The following is a 16905-nucleotide window of genomic DNA, read 5'->3' on the forward strand; positions in this document are numbered from 1 at the left end:
GATAATTTTTCACTATACATAATGTCTACGATACAATAGTTTCCTTTTCTTTTTCTTTTACTCCCATCATCTTATGATTATTGATATAAACTGCTTTTCATTATAACTTATTCAATATATTATTAAAAGAATGATTAAACAAATAAAAGAACACCGATTTGTATACAAGCTGTTTCTTTTCAGTTTTTTTTTGTCAAAAATAAAAAGTTTTTTAATCTGATTTTTTTGGCTTTGTTAGTAGTTTACTACTCTCTGGATGAATTGCGAAAACATGTATATTTGATCATGTGTGTAAATACCTAGAAAAACATGATATGTGTTTCAACATGTCTGTTTATATTTTGAGAATAGACTTATTACATAGATTTGTTATCTATTTAGTGCATTTTTTTGTTCCTGTTGTCGTTGCTTCAATCTACCGTTTTTTTGTGTACTAAATAAAAAAGCACAAACTACATGACTCATCAGTTTCTATCATCCGATAAAACTGTGGACATTCTGTAATGTTTATATGTGTTCTCTACTTACTTGTTTTTTTTTATTACAAAAGATTAATTTTAATAAATTATAACATTGATTCATAAACTCGAAGATATTTTATTTATATAATAGCTGAAGTACAGTGATAATAGTAATAATCATAATATTGACGACGATGGTGACTGTTCACTTTTACCAAATGCACATTACTGTCTTTCTCATTCTTTCTTTACGCGTTTAGTTTTTTTTAATTTCTTTCTTTCAGTAAAGCAATTGTGTAAATGTGATTACTTTTTCAGTAGTCTCAATAATAAATTATTAGCTATTATATATATATATATATATATATCCTTCTTGGTTTGTAAACACACTGTTTCATTGCTATGAATGTCTATATGGGGCAAAGGGAAATGTTTCATTTAAAAATTGTTTATTACTGTTTTGTAAATATTTACGTGTTTTTTTTATATCGATGTTTATTAAACAGTACATAAAGGTTTCACGTTTATTTAGATTACTGGGTATGAATATCGCTAACTACTTTTCTGAAGCTATTATTTTGTCGAATGAGTACATGATAACTACAAAGTTATAATAATTGTGCACTTCATATTTGTGGAGTTGCCAACTTTTTAACACAATGTATATGATTTAATCGTATAAATTTAAGTCATAGGATAATTTATTCGTAAGGTATGTACGTCCAAAACAGATTTCCATGATATTATCTTTGAGTATCATGTTTTAGTGGCTAGCCAGAACGTATGTCCCATCGTATTTCGAACTGATTATTCACTGAGATAACTAATAGCTTATCCAACGGACATGAATTTTTGTTTGTAGAGGTAGGTAGCTCAATGGATAATGCGTTGAAGTGAAAGTTAATGGGTTCGAATCCAAATGTTAAGCATTAGTAGTGGAATGCAGGTGCATCCACTTGATAAGTCCCAAATAGGTTGGAACGCACCCCCAGTGCTTCACTGCCTGTGTTGGATCCCTTGTTTAAATACTAATCCGACTATTTCGTTTCGAGTAGTATCTTTTTCTCTCTCACGAATGCAGCTCCAAGCCTATTGTATATTATATATATATTTTTCCTCCTTTCACTTGAGAAATACACTGAGTGGAGTGGCGATTCAATGGTTACTATGTTAGATTTCCAGTTTCTAAGTTGCAAGTTCAAACTTCACTCTGTCTAATTTTATTAGATCAACTAGGGAATATTATTAACCGTCACATGCCGAATGTGACTCAAAGCCAAGTACATTAATCCGTAACATCTGGTAAATGAGTTGAATAACATAATACATCTTTGGTTGATTATCTCATGAGTTCCTAGATTTTCGTATTTTCCATTATGTTATTAACTTAATTACTACTTAGTAATAAATAATTTTGTATATAAAGATTTCTTCCTGATTTAATGGGTTTTTTTCTCTCCATAGTCCATCACCACCATCTGTTCTCATAGATTCGTTCAAAACACCTGTTACAACAACTTCTGGTACATCAGTTGATAAGAGAAATTCACAAGTCTCCGATATATTTCAATCATCATCGTCATCATCTGGTCATTCAATCCATGGAATTTCATACGAATCACCATCAGACAATAAATCTGTTCATAGTTTTGATAGAACAAGAAATTCACTTATAACATCAGTTCCATCTTCTCTTCCACCTCCTTTACCACCAAAAAAGTCCCAACTACATAAGTTATTTTGTAAATTAGACGATCCATATGAAGTACCAAAACATGCCACAACAGTATTAGTGGCTAACACCAACACCACTACTGCTGCAGAACCAGCAACCAGTTTAACATCATCATTATCAGCGTCATCAACAACCACACCTATCCGTTCGAAATCATCAATTACATCCACTAACGGATTGTTATACAGAAAGAAACAATTCAATCGATTGTCATTATCACCTCAATTAGGTATGTCTTATCGTATTTATGTGTATGCGTGTGTTTATGCATCACTAAAAGGTGTTGTCTTTTACTATTTGTCATTCTTCCTCTTATTAACTCTTTTCCCAGTCCGGATATTCACGTACTTGACTTTTAATCAAACTGCTGGTTTGCGAACCAACAATACTATCAGGTTGACCAAAGTGTTGTAGTTGGAGTGTAATTTGAATCTGCGGTTTAGTTGGTGAATTTCGTACAATTTAACAACTGAGCCACTGTTCCACTTTGATATTCATTACTTATTTTAAGTATATTTTTTAATTGTGGTTTCTATTAAATTCTTAAGATTTATAACTCTGTAGTTAGTCTGCTTGGAAGACCTCATATTATCAAATCCTTTTAATAGCTTCTTATATGTATGAATAATATTTTTTCAATTCATATTTCTGCATTGACCTTTGTCTTGTTATTTGATTGTTTGTTCTCATTTTTAGTTTTGCTTATTTTCCTGTATCCCTCCTAGGTCATTGTTTGTTATCATGTATTTATTATGGTGCAATTTCAATTTTGATCTCTTCAATATCAAGCTTATTCTGAACTATTTACTACTCTCTCTGTCTTCGATCACTTTGCGTATTTTATCGCTGAAATGTTATGTACAAGTGATCGTGTAGATTGAATTTGTTATTAGAAGTATATCTTAATCGATTGTAATTAGGAGTTAGTATAGGCTATACTGAAAAATTACAACAATTCACATATTTCAATCATTATTTTGATTCTTGTTCACATTGACGATACAGTAGAACAAATTTGTTTTCGTTAGATTTCAGGCTTGTGTTCCTTTCCATCGATTCAATACCATTAGTTGCGTCTATATATATATATATATATATATATATATATATATATATAATCTTAATTTAACAAAAGCAGTGAAGTAAATTTATACTGTTGATTGTTATTTGGAAGATAATCATATGATTAAGAGATTGATGTTGTCAGTTGTTTTTGGAGTTTTACAAGTTCCGTTATTCCAATCATGTAGTCTTTTCGAAAAATGGTATCATCTTTTATTAAAACTGTTGACACTTATTGACAATTGTTTCTTAAGCAGAATTTTGTAGTCTATTTGTTTCGTAGTGATTATTGACCTTGTTTCATATGTAAGTTTACTTACTATTCCATTTTCAGTATACATTTTAAAAGATTGATGTCTTCGTTTTTAATAACTGGACCTGATTGATTTCCATAACTTTATAGTCTTGCCACTCGTGCTATGTTTTTATTAACACAAAACCTTTAAAAATGAGAATATGCTTATTATTTGTTTTATTATCGATTATTATAACTCTCTCTTTTTTTAAATTGAACTTTCCACCCTAGAAATTATTCAAGATAAAAAAACTAACTCAACTGTTCCACATGATTGGCTTGACAATAATACTGCAGTTAGTGACGTGACGACAACGCTAGTCGATTCAGTTGGATTATCGGACACAATTCATACTATCAAACAGGATAGAACATTAGTGTAAGCGTTTATACACATATATTTAATATTTTGGGTAAATAACACGGATTCTGACTTTATAGAATATACTGGTATCATTATTGAAAGAAGTTTATCGTATTAGTTTGGAGAGTTTGTGTAAATTGTTGGTTTTTAGAGTGTATATCACGGACTAACCTTAGTTAGACAAACATTGAAAACCAAGAAGTACTAGATTGTTTTCGTAATTTACGTTTATAACTACAATGGGGATCATATGACCCGGAATTTTTAGGACCCGCTGCTTGCGTCTTAACCTTTAAATTACTGACTCGTCATCTGATGGTTTACATTTCTAGCTTCAGTTGATTCACAATATTGCACAATCGTTTGGATAGTCCTATATTGAAATGAAAAAGTTTTTCAATGCTTCCTGATTTTCACTAATAGTCTATGGTCAGTCAGTGATATAAACTATAAAATGTTAACTATTCTTGGAAAAATTCGAGTAACTAATGAGCATAGATCATTGTGTTTGTCCTGGTGTGATGTGTGCTACTTATATCGACATAAGTAATATATGGTGTTAGTCGTGAACAGAAGGTCTGACAGCAGAGAAACAAGAGGATCGAACAGTAAAGAGTGGAAACAGGATGCGATTTGTATGAAAATACAAGAACAATGAAGTCTGAGTGATTTTGAAACAATTGGTGGACATTTTTCAAATTAAGCATTTACTTAATGATTGTTAGGTTTTATTAAGAAGTCCTGTAATTTTGTGTTAAATACATTCGATTGTCCCCACTGGTGTTCTTGTTCACTACACTGGGACCTTAATGGACGTTAATCGTGTGACAGATTGTTCGAAATGGATTTATTAGCTTAACTGGTAAACATATTTAATTGTTTTATTTTCTTTACTCAGTTTAAATATATGAACCCTAATTTCACAATCTTAATGGTGCATTAGTTCATTTCAATCTTAGTTTTTTGTTTCGAATCTTGTATGTCTATGTGTGTGTGTGTGTGATAGAGAGAAAGATGGAGCGAGATTAAGAAAGAATGCGACAATTCTCAGTGTAATATCCATATACACCTGTAAGTAATGTGAACAATAAACAAACGTATTCAATCTTTTATTATACCTTCGCATAATTTTTATCATCTTCGAATATATATTCACATTTAAGCTATCGTTAGTGCTTTACTAGGGTTTATGACGAATATATTACTTGTAAATATATATATTGATTGACATTTTTCAAGTTATTCAGTGTCCAATTATCAATGATAAATGGTTTTTCTTGGTTATAGTACTTCCATTTTGTATGTATACTGTCCATTATTGGCGTCATTTGAAAATCTAAGCAAATTATGTGTTAATTATATTGTTTAATACATACATACTGTTTAGTCATTACTACTGATAGGAATGGTAATGATATGAATGCCTACATTAATGATAATAATGGTAATAATAATTATTATTATGCAGTGATTATTGAAAATTTTATTATTGTATATAGTTTCATTTGTCAGTAAATTCATATGTTACGTTTAAATATTCATTTCTCGCTCTTTACACGCTTTTATTATCCCTCCTCTTACTTTATATGTATGTGAGTGCGCCTGTTGATAGTTGTGTTCACTTCTTTCGTGGTTCTCATACCCTGTTCATGAAAAAATCGCATTAAATTTTAACAGATCCTTTCTCTGTGTTTCCTTGTTTTTCTGATTGGAATATTCTCTACTTTACATTAAACCAGATGTATCTCTGATGTATTCACAGTATTTCTATTTCTTTTATTAAATACGCATAAGATATCCCATGTCTGGACACCAATAATATTAAATCAGGGCTTTCCAACTCCGCCAAGTGATCCCTCTGTATCTGCGAGTCTGGTTTAAGGATCAAAAATTAAATTTTCACTCTTAATAGTAAACTGAATTTCTAGACTTCTTAATGATGGAAGTGATTATTTTGTACATTAAATACAAATGACCAAGATTCAAGTCTTAATAATGATATCTACAAATAGTTGTATTCCTACAAAAAGACTTAGTCTCGAATCACTCTCTCTTATATCAAATATCTGATGAATAGGAATGTAGTTATCGATAATAGGATTTGATAGTATTTCTAATAAGCAATTAGACTTTGAAGCTCTGATAAGTTTAGAGAAGTTTGATTGTGATTTAGAGGATGGCCATACCACAATGTGGCATCGTCCACAAAGTTATTGACTGTGTCATGCAAGTAGGTACATTTTCTTTAGCTGGGATCCACGCGATTACCGCAATCAATATTTGTAGACAATAATTGACATAACACTGAATCAATCATAGAGGCGTATATTCATTCACTCTTTGTCTCCCATTAGATCACTTTTATTCTACAAGTCCATTTTTCTCGAACCATCATTACTGTCCATGGTTGATGTTCTTTACTACTACTAACCCTGTTACTACTTCTATAGTGAATGAACGCTTAGGTGGGGTTAACCAATTATTATTTAGTACAAAATTACTGTATCTTCGTAAATTATGAAAACCTTACATTAAGTACTTTATTCGCACATCTTCCATCAGTTGTCCTTTACATCGTTCATGATTCAACCAATTCTCAATTCCTTTATGTTTCCCTTTCTGTTTTTTTTTAGTTCAATCTTCTCAACTTTCTTTTGACAGACATTCCACTTCTGATTAGTGTTACATACTACTTATATCTGTCGATATAAATAGCATACACCACACTTCTACTATAACATTTGTTTCATTCCATTATGGTGATATCGTTTGGCAACTTGAACCTACACACGTATTTGTGACAAGTTTAACGTTGCCTATGACTGACTGAAGTTAGTATTACGATATAACTATTGATTAGTAATAATTTTGTTCTTTTACTTCATAGGTGATAATTTTAGGGTTATAACTACTTTAGTCTTTAATCTTTCTAGAAAATAGAACACTTTTAATATCTACCCTACATTAAATGGTAACAGTCAGTATTCTGTTTTATTTTTTTTCGTATTAACTAATGTTTACTAAGTTAGTTGTTCGTAACACGAAATATTTTTCTTATCTCTAGGTGACATTCGTCTACGTATTCCATAGTTTACTTATTAGTTTTATCTATTCTGCGTTAAACTAATCTAGTTCTTTAATTGAAAAAAACTTTCAAAACATTTTGAAATGATGGAGAAAGTTTACAGCTCAATTGAATTCTTTTAGTTTTATTCATCTCTCTAAGCTAGAGATTACTTACTTACTTACGCCTGCTACTCTTAATGGAGCATAGGCCGCTGACCAGCATTCTCCAACCCACTCTGTCCTGGGCCTTCTTTTCTAATTCCATCCAATTCTTGTCCATTTTTCTCATGTCTATCTCCATTTCTCGGCGTAATGTGTTCTTTGGTCTTCCTCTTTTCCTTTGGCCTTGAGGATTCCATGTGAGGGCTTGTCTTGTGACGCAGTTGGGTGCTTTCCTCAAGGTGTGTCCTATCCACTTCCAGCGCTTCTTCCTGATTTCTTCCTCTGCTGGGATCTAGTTTGTTCTTTCCCACAGTTGGTTGTTGCTAATAGTGTCTGGCCAACGGATCTGAAGTATTTTGCGTAGACAACTGTTAATAAACGCTTGTATCTTCTGGATGATGGCTTTCGTAGTTCTCCAGGTTTCTGCCCCATACAGTAGAACTGTCTTGACATTTGTATTGAAAATCCTGACCTTGGTGTTGGTTGATAGTTGCTTTGAGTTCCAGATGTTCTTCAGTTGTAAATATGCTGCTCTTGCTTTACCGATCCGCGCTTTCACATCTGCATCAGACCCACCATGTTCACATTTTCCAAATCGTCTCCGTCAATTGTGATTGGATTGATGCATGCTGTGTTGTATCGGAGTTTATTTTTATCTAAACACATAAACATTAGTACAAGGAGGCACCAAGTAGATATGTGTCACACAAATCATTCGATTTGTGTGAGGGCTGAGATACTGCCCCGGTGCCCAAACCGAAGCAGGGTTGTATCGGAGAATCTTGCTTTTCCCTTTGTGTATATTGAGACCTACTGTTGCTGAGGCTGCTGCTACATTGGTCGTCTTCTCCTTCATTTGTTGTTGCGTCCAGGTTTTATCTCCTCGTTTCTGCAGCATTTTGAAGACTCTCCCGGTTTCTCACATTGTACGAGTATTCCATGTACCTAAATAAATGGTTGCTCTGGTTGTCAGAAGGGGCATCGGCCTCGTGATTTCCGAAGGAACTCGGCTTTCATAATGAGGCGTCATAGTTCTTCTAAATGAAGACCTTCTGACTCCCAGGGCAGAGTTTAAAAGATTTGAATATTTTTTTCTTGTTAGCGTTTTTTTAGCGAGTTGGTTTTCTACGGGATGGGGTCGCTAACCCCATGCCAACCCTCCTTCTTTATCCGGGCTTGGGACCGGCAGTAGTCCCCGGAGGGACTCCAGGCGGAGTTAGGCTAGAGATAGTTTAATTGGAAAGCTTTTATGCAAGTTTTATGCAACACCATCAGTGCTTACTGTATGAAAAAGTGAGCTTTTTTAATTTTTCCATCAGTCATATATCAATTTGTCTTGATGTCCTTAATTGTAAGTGATTATTCTTTTATGTTTTACTGTTATCCGGTGTATTTATTTATATTCAAAATTGATTGTCTTCGTCTTGTTGTCATTTACTAGTTTTGCTGCCTAAATATTTTCACTTACACTCTGTACTCAACATTCTGTTGTTTTATTTACATATAAGAACTACTTTGTAAAAAAATCTCCTTACACTATATATTGATTCACTTGTTATTTCTACTAAGTTATATTATCTTGATTTATTATGTATCCCTTTAATTATGGTTTTGTGTATATTGTGTGTACAATGTAGTCAAGTATCTCCTCAAAATGTATAAACATTACCAATATCAATTTCCTATTCCAAAATTTAAACCATTTGTTTCAATTTGGTTTAGTTGCATTCAATAGTTGGTACGAATGTTGATATACATGGATGCTAATTTATTTTTATTCTTCTTCCATTATGTTTGTTATTGTTTGCGTTACTATAGCTACTTCGTCGTTGGTCTTGTTGCTTGATATGCGACGAAGGGTGGGAGGTGGACATGTACATACACACATATATGTTTATGTTTATAAGGTGGGTCGGCAAAGAGAGAATATTAGCGTTAACCACAATGGTAATTTTTTATTGGCAATATTTATTCTACGTATTGCGTATTTTTTGTTTTTATATTGTCACGATGTAAGTATGAATAATGCTTTGATTATTTCTAAAGATAGAAATTGTTTTGTCTTGTTTATAGTCTCAGGACAACAGGGCCTATAATGGTGTTAAATATATGGTTCGATATAAGTATATTACTTTGATCAGTGTAATGCATTTTGTTGTTGAATGGACTAAGTGTAGGTGTAGGTAAAAAAAAGGAGAGTTAGCAAGATAAGAATTTATTGATGGTCTTAAAAGATGTATATGTATATAGATCTTTCTTTTTGTTGTTGTTGGTCAAATTATGTGTTAAACTGAGAGTGAAATATCGTAACAAATTCTGTCAAATATTTTTCGATTTTTTGTTTCTTTGACTCGTAACTAACAATAATTGCAGGTCAAATATCATTAGGCATGTGTATATGCAATATGTGTCAATTACTGACACAAACCGGTTTCGGTTCATGTTGTTAACATCATAAATCAGTACACTGAGAAAGGAATTTGACAAGATAAGTAGTATAAGAGAGGAGAAATAAAATCGAATATAATAGAAAGCTATATGTGTTATGGATATTCGTACAAGAAGAATAACTGAAATGTATGACACTACTATAAATGAAGAAGGTGATATGGCTGATAACTGCAGTCAATTACTGACTGTATCATTTAATATCTTTAAGCGTAAATTACAGCTGATGTATAAACTCTAACCAAGAAAAGTACATATACTTGTATGAATCAGATTAAAAGTTAATTAATTTATTATTAGTGGCTTTATTCAATATTATTTTTTTGGTACAATACATAATTCTCAGCATAAAGTATTTCAACAGGTTTCCCTTATTTCCTGATCGATCCTTGCGATAAATATTGAGTGGTCTCCAGTTAGATGTTAGCAGTTCAGGAATCGACATGTGAATAATGTATATTCTTTTCCATGCGTGTTACAAGCAACCACGATGTCTTTGATTAGGTTCTTTTGCAACTTGTAAAGCGAAAGCTCTTAAACTTGTCACAAGCGCACCTGAATAGGTTATGAGAATAATAAGCATAATGTTGTGTTAAAACAAACAAGGAAACGTATAAATTGTTGAAATATCTAGATGGCAGGAACAGGTAGCCCAAATATTCAAACAGACCGCCTAGTGACTTCATAGCCTTATGCTATATTTTCATTTACTCACCTCTTTTCAAGGTAGGTGGTAGCTAGACATGTATAATACATCTTAAGGGTGTTTACAAAGCTATCCATCAATAATCTGTTCCTATCTAGTATTTCAAGTTTAATTTCAGAATTATTCACTTGAAAGTTTCTTTTATAAGTATGCAAATGGACATCTACTTAATCATTTGTTCAGTATTTTTAGAGACTTAAATAGTTTATCTATAAGCCATGTAGATAAACATAGATATTTTTTCGAGAGGTATCTTATTACTGAATTAGTGATTTATTTTAACCGTTAATTTTTCGTAAGTATATTTTGTAGTTGCTGTTTATTTTATACGAATTGCAATCACTTGTCAGTAACTGATGCCATCTGCCGATCGAATTCTTTCGATCAAATTAAAATAGAATCAGTTTAAGGGACTCTATGATATGTTTATTATCTTTAAACTACTGAAAGAGAATTACGAACCTAGATCTCGTATAAGGTATTGTTTATTGAAAAAGCAACTACAATTTCGGAAAACTTTTACTTCTTGTTGAGTTCGAACCAACATCACTTATCACAGTTTTAAAAGTAATCAGCTAGCTATTCTCCATCTCGGACATTCTTTAGAATCGAAACCTTTTCATCCATTAATCATATGGTAAAGCTAAAACTTATCACTGAGTCAGCAGTAAACGTGTAAACCCCTTCAAAGGTCAGCGCTACAAATTAGGATTAAGAGTTGTTATTTCCGAACAAAGAATGAATCGTAACTGCTAGGGGTTATTTATGGACTATTATGACACCTATTCTTATCGCAGAATTATTAAGTAACTAGATTATATATATATATATATCTTTTATCATAAGCTTTCGATTCACCTATTGGCTATTATTATATGATTTACCATTCCTAACTTATTCCCAAATTATCAGTTATAGTATCCTATACTCACAGCCACTTTTAGCTTGCTCTTGTATGTTTATTATTTTTCATCTTATGGTGTGATGCGGTCTGGTCTGCTTGTGTTTCGCAGGCCATGGAACATAATTTGCTAACGAGGATTTTGGGAAGAATAGCCATCATAATTGCTGGGAGATTTTTAAACTAGAGAATAATCATAGCATTGGAAAAAATCCCACTCTCGTTCGAACAGTGTCAGTCACTGTTTTAGCAGCAACAGCGGATTTTTTTAAAACGAGTTCGAATTTATAGGGAAATTTATCGAAGTAACTTGTACTGAGAATTTCATATTGCACCAAAAATATAATATTGAATAAAGCCATTAATAGTAATAATAAATCAGATGCAATTTTGTTAGGTGCTGATTTTTCTAACGATCCATTATTTTCCTATGAAATTCCTAATAAATTCGAGGAAAATATTTCAGAAGAATCAACTCCTGGTGATGTCATATCAAATGTTATTTGTCCTTATAATGTATTTGTTTCTGGTTTTATTATTATTATTATTATTTGAACACATAAATGTTGGTACAAGAGGGCACCAAATATATATGCGCCACACCATATTTGTGTGTGTGTGTGTGGGCCGTGATACTGCCCGAGTGCCCGAACCGAAGTAGGTGGTTTTCTTAGGAGGCCACACCCCGAGCCTTTGACCTAAAGGTTCGATCCACAAGTCAGTGGAGCATCGTGAGGAGATGCAGTCCCATGGTAGCCGGTGACCAACGATTGATTCATACGTCATTTGTTGTTTCAGGTTCCTGGAGCCCATGTGCACCATTGGTTTGGGATCCGGTTAAAGTGCCGGACATTCGCTTTTCGTTCTCTCATTTTCGTAAACGACACCCCCGCCACGAGAAGACAATGAGCAGGACTTCCCTGCAGCGGCTGTATACGCGTGGCCGTGTGAGTGCATTTCGAGAGGGAGGGCGGGCCCACCCCACTCTCGGCCATACCAGGGCATTTGTTTCTGGTGGAAAACTTGGTCAATGCAGTAGATGTTAGTAACAGTATTAGAGATTTTCCATCTAACATATGATACAAAGAGAAAATATGGTAGTTGTGATCTAAGGGAGTACAAAAGGTGAATACACCTCCGCCGCTGAGAATGATTCGGAGTCATATCACCCAAAACCTCTAAATATTGATTGCGATAATCACGCGGAACTGAACCATGTAGTCTGCACTTACCTCTATAACTCAGTGGCTTCATGGACTGATGTTATATATATGTTTAATTGTCTCTAGCTTTCTTGTTCCAGTCATGAGGCGTCGGCATTTTCGGTGGCTGGGCATTGATAATATTTGTCCTAACCGTCTCAGTCGTTAAAGACTCACCACCTTGTCAACCGTGCCAGTTTAACTATAGTTTTCACCACAGAATGACGTCAGCTGAGGACGATTTCATTACTACGGAACACTAGATAGTCTTTTCACTATAGTTTGGGTTTCCTTTTTTGAGGGTCCTAGACCATGTTAAACTCAAAGCAATCTATTTTTTTTAAAAAAAGTCCTGGATCATTCTCATACTTGATTGTGAATGTGCTAATTAAGGAGTGTCAAATTAAACACGAATCAACTGTTATTGGCTTCCCGTACTCATTTTATATTCCTTTGTATATAAAGTGTTTTTCAATCGATTTACAAAATTAATTCGATTAAAATTATTACTACTACTCACATGACTATTTGTTTTGATAAACGATAAACTAACCAATTAAAAACAGTGTTAATTGTCTTATTTAAAAATCCCATTTCTTTGTAAGCTATGGGTATAACATATACGTCAGCTAAGGGGAACGGATCATGTGTGTATGTATATGTATGTGTGTGTGTGTGAATACGTTGAATAAATCTGTTCAGCGTAAAACTTGTTTGTTTTTTTGTGTCTGTGACTTACATTGGAGAAAAGAGGATTGTGTGTCTGTCTATAGACTAGCAGATGATGATTAGTGCATACACGCAAATCGTTTTGTTTACATGTTCTATGACTCATCGTTCTATTGAATCCAGTTACTATATATATGTATATGTGTGTTTGCTATTTTATCTAAATGCCGATTTGTCTACGCCTTTCTTTCCGGACAGTTAAGTGTTGTTTATGATTGATTATGAATGAATAAAAGTCTATTTTTAATTATGGATTACTGTTTAACGTTTGTGTAGAATCTTATTAATGAACAGTTTAGAATCCGGCCATCTTTTTTTATTCAAGACATTACAATGTACAATTTTTTTTTTGGTGTATGCTTTTATTCAGTTCATCATTTATTTGCGTCATTCAAACTTTTGTACAATCTTTTTGTAGTTAAGTCGTAGTATTTCAAAGATTTATTAGGATATTGAATGTGGTCTTTTATTACTGACCATGTGAGATCAGTTAAAGTGTCACTGAAACACTGTTCGATGATGTCGTAGTTTTAAATTTAACAATGCCTACGTTTTACCTATCACAAGATCAACTTTTGAACATTTAAAACTCCTTGGTTAAGTTTCAGTACGGTGTTAAACTTAGCTTACTTCCAAACTCAAGGGGAGAAATATTTGATTCCTTTCAATCAATTATAAAACAACAAATATGGATGAATCAAAGGAATTACAAAATGTATGTTATTTTTATGTCGTCAATCAATTTTTCTAGATCACCTTTCTACTCCTTTGTTTTGGTCTTGAAAAACATCTGAGAAAGGTTTTCATTCATAAAGAATATCCTTATCTGAGAGTCTTTGTGTAGTTGTGAGTAGTTTTTACGTGACTCAGTATGTCCTCGGTGTTATTCGTTGGTACATCCTCCACAGTGGGATCAATAAAATGAAGTATCTATACAAATGATGATTGGGACCGTTCTTTCTAATACATTTGTACTCTTATCAGATATCTTTATAAATTCTATCTCTTGACAATACATACTTTTAGATTGGAGGAACAGATGTTATTATGGGATTCTTAATTTGTACTATAATTCAAATACTCCTAATCATCATAATAAATCAGCAGTTTACCCACTTAAATCTCTTCTACTTATTAAAGTTGCATTCACCTCAATAATTTTTCCAATAACCATCAAAAGGAAATGATACTTTAGATCAAATTTCTCCACATTAATTAATTGTCAAGCCATCTTTAATCAGCACATCATAGTTTAGTATGTGTACCATGACCTTGGAGTCATTTCCTTGAACTTGAGTAATTCGACGTGATCTGTAAATTTAACAATACCAAGTGCATTTAGCTGTGATTTTTTTCTATCACTTTTAAACTACATCACTTGTAATTTCTTTAAACATTGGTTTTTGATAATTCAGGTTTTAAAAAGTGAGTAAATTTAAATAATTTACAATAGACTTGATTCATTCTGTTTTACGCTTTAGTTGCGTTTGGAATTAAGGTTCTTTTATGAAGAAGAATATTGGGTCATTATTGTTACTTGAAAGGATTTTACTGAGATTGTTTTACTTTATCAACTGTGTTCATCATAAAGTGGTTTCAGTTGAGTTAGAAGTGAATAGTAGGAAGTACTAAACAAATGTCTCGTCCTAGTATTGGATTTCTCATCAGCTACCTGACTAGTCATTTCAACTTGTCTTAAAGTTCTAGTGAGTATTTATAGTTGGTGTTCAGATATATGGGTAATAAAACAGTTGTTACCCGTGGCACTAAATATTCATTGTGCTATATTTGGAGTTGGTTTAAGTAGAAATTGTTCAGTTGGACGCTGACCCAGCTGTTTTAATCGTTAAGCTTTTGCCGCGAGTACTGAAGACCCTGGATTTGGTTTTTAATGGTTCATACTATTTTGGATTTCTATACCAGAATGCCCTTGTTACTTTGAGATAAGAATATTATTCACCAGTCGAAAAATGCCCATCCACTAAGTCTACGTACATTCATATTCAATTGTAACTGTCATCTCCCCCTCAAAATGGCAGTATTGACATCATATATTTGCGTTTTTAGGTTTCATATAATAATGTTCCTATAAAGCAATGAAACTATATTATATTCTGTTCATTTTATAATTTATTTGATCATTTAATTAATTATGTTACGAGTATTTATATCTCTGACTAGACAATCTGTATATATTGTCAATCAATAGCGCAAACTTCGATATTCTCAATTGTTCATTCATTTCATTATGTAATTAGACTGACAAAACTATTCTTGAATAATTAATTTTATGTATATATTCTCATGTGACCATATAATAAACTTGTCCAATTGAGGTTGATCTATATGCATGACAAACACTTTATTAATACAATTTACAAGCTGAGATATAGGTTTTTGAAGAGGAATGAATACCATACACAAATGTGTCTATCAAACAGTTTTACTTATAGGTTGATTAGATGGTAATTAATAGCAAAGCTGACGTATAACCAATCAATAGTGATTAATCTGGTCAACTATTTATCATACTGTTTATTTTGATTATGATTTTGGATTATTCGTTATTAGCATAGTGTGTTTGTAGGAATTACGTAGTTTACATCATGAACTGACCTTAGTTAAACAGCCATTGAAAAGCAGGAAGTACTGGATAGCTATTTCGTCGTAGTATGGAACATTGTACGTCCTCAACCTTCACCAGGGATCGAACTCAGGACCTTCAGGTCTCATGGAGAGTGCTTTAAACAACGACATATAATGGTTTACAGTCTTAACTTCAATCGATTCCCAATATTACGGAGTCATTTCCTAATGCTGTTAAACGGTAGTTGCCTCATATCTGGCATAGTCGATTTCTACTGGTTACGCCGTGTCACTAGGTCTCAGGGAATCTCATCTCTCAAAATCTAATCACTGTTGAACGTTCATGATTATTACTAGTATTGGAAGAGATTTGTATTCGTCAGTCATGAATGATATATCCCCATTTTGTAATAAAATTAATCTTATTATTATTATATTCATTATTCTTAAAGTGAATTTACATTATTTTTTATGTTTCTATTATGTCCATTGGACATTTTATGATTTTGTATCTCTGATATTCAATAAATACTTTATTTTCACGTCTAATGTATACTTTAGCTGTTTTTAAATGTATTCGACATTATATTGTGTTCATAAATGTCACATTGGATCACAGTAATCATGTGATAAATACTGATATTTGATTAACTAATTGATCAAGGACACATCATTATATACTAGTTGTTGTCGTCGTCAGTGGTGTCAGTTAATATTCTTGTACACTTACACAATGTATCACAAATTTGATTACAAGTTTGATAATTCATATGCTACATTTATTTAATTTTCAGATTGTTTATTCATAAGCAGATAAATAAATAACTAAACAATATGTAAAACTTGCTAATCGGTGTTCGGGGTGGTTGGAAGAAATTTAGGGGCGGCCAAACCAAAACGTGGCCATCAGTGCTTGAAGTTACTAACTTCTAGTCTGAGCCATGTTGGTAGATGCAGACTACTTAGTTGGGGTCCGCGTGACTATCGTAACCAATGGTTGGAGACTCTTGATGACATGGCTCAGAATCACAATGGCGTCGGTGTATACACTCTCTGTCTTCCCTTAAACTAAGAGATTAAAATCGCTTCATATCTTTCTTTCTACGAACCAATTCTTTCTTCCTGTACTATATCCTTATATGCAATCTTTCTTTTATATATTACCACCTCTGAATTAACTACTTTTAT

General features: G+C 32.7%; 1 protein-coding gene across 2 annotated transcripts in view; it reads left to right on the forward strand.

Annotated features, from left to right (window-relative positions):
- The window catches only part of MS3_00009176 (uncharacterized protein), a gene marked incomplete at its 5' end in the record, with an annotated part of 60368 nt that overhangs the window by 14274 nt on the left and 29189 nt on the right, over window positions 1-16905 (forward strand). The window contains 3 exons of one of the 2 annotated variants that reach the window (XM_051217510.1): window positions 1926-2425; window positions 3785-3932; window positions 8964-9052. In XM_051217510.1, the coding sequence (XP_051064928.1) occupies window positions 9018-9052 (35 nt within the window). The remainder of the gene's footprint in view (window positions 1-1925; window positions 2426-3784; window positions 3933-8963; window positions 9053-16905) is intronic. The other variant, XM_012940605.3, reaches the window with a different exon arrangement.

Source organism: Schistosoma haematobium, chromosome 5 (assembly GCF_000699445.3).
Source record: "Schistosoma haematobium chromosome 5, whole genome shotgun sequence".
Classification (NCBI taxonomy): domain Eukaryota; kingdom Metazoa; phylum Platyhelminthes; class Trematoda; order Strigeidida; family Schistosomatidae; genus Schistosoma; species Schistosoma haematobium.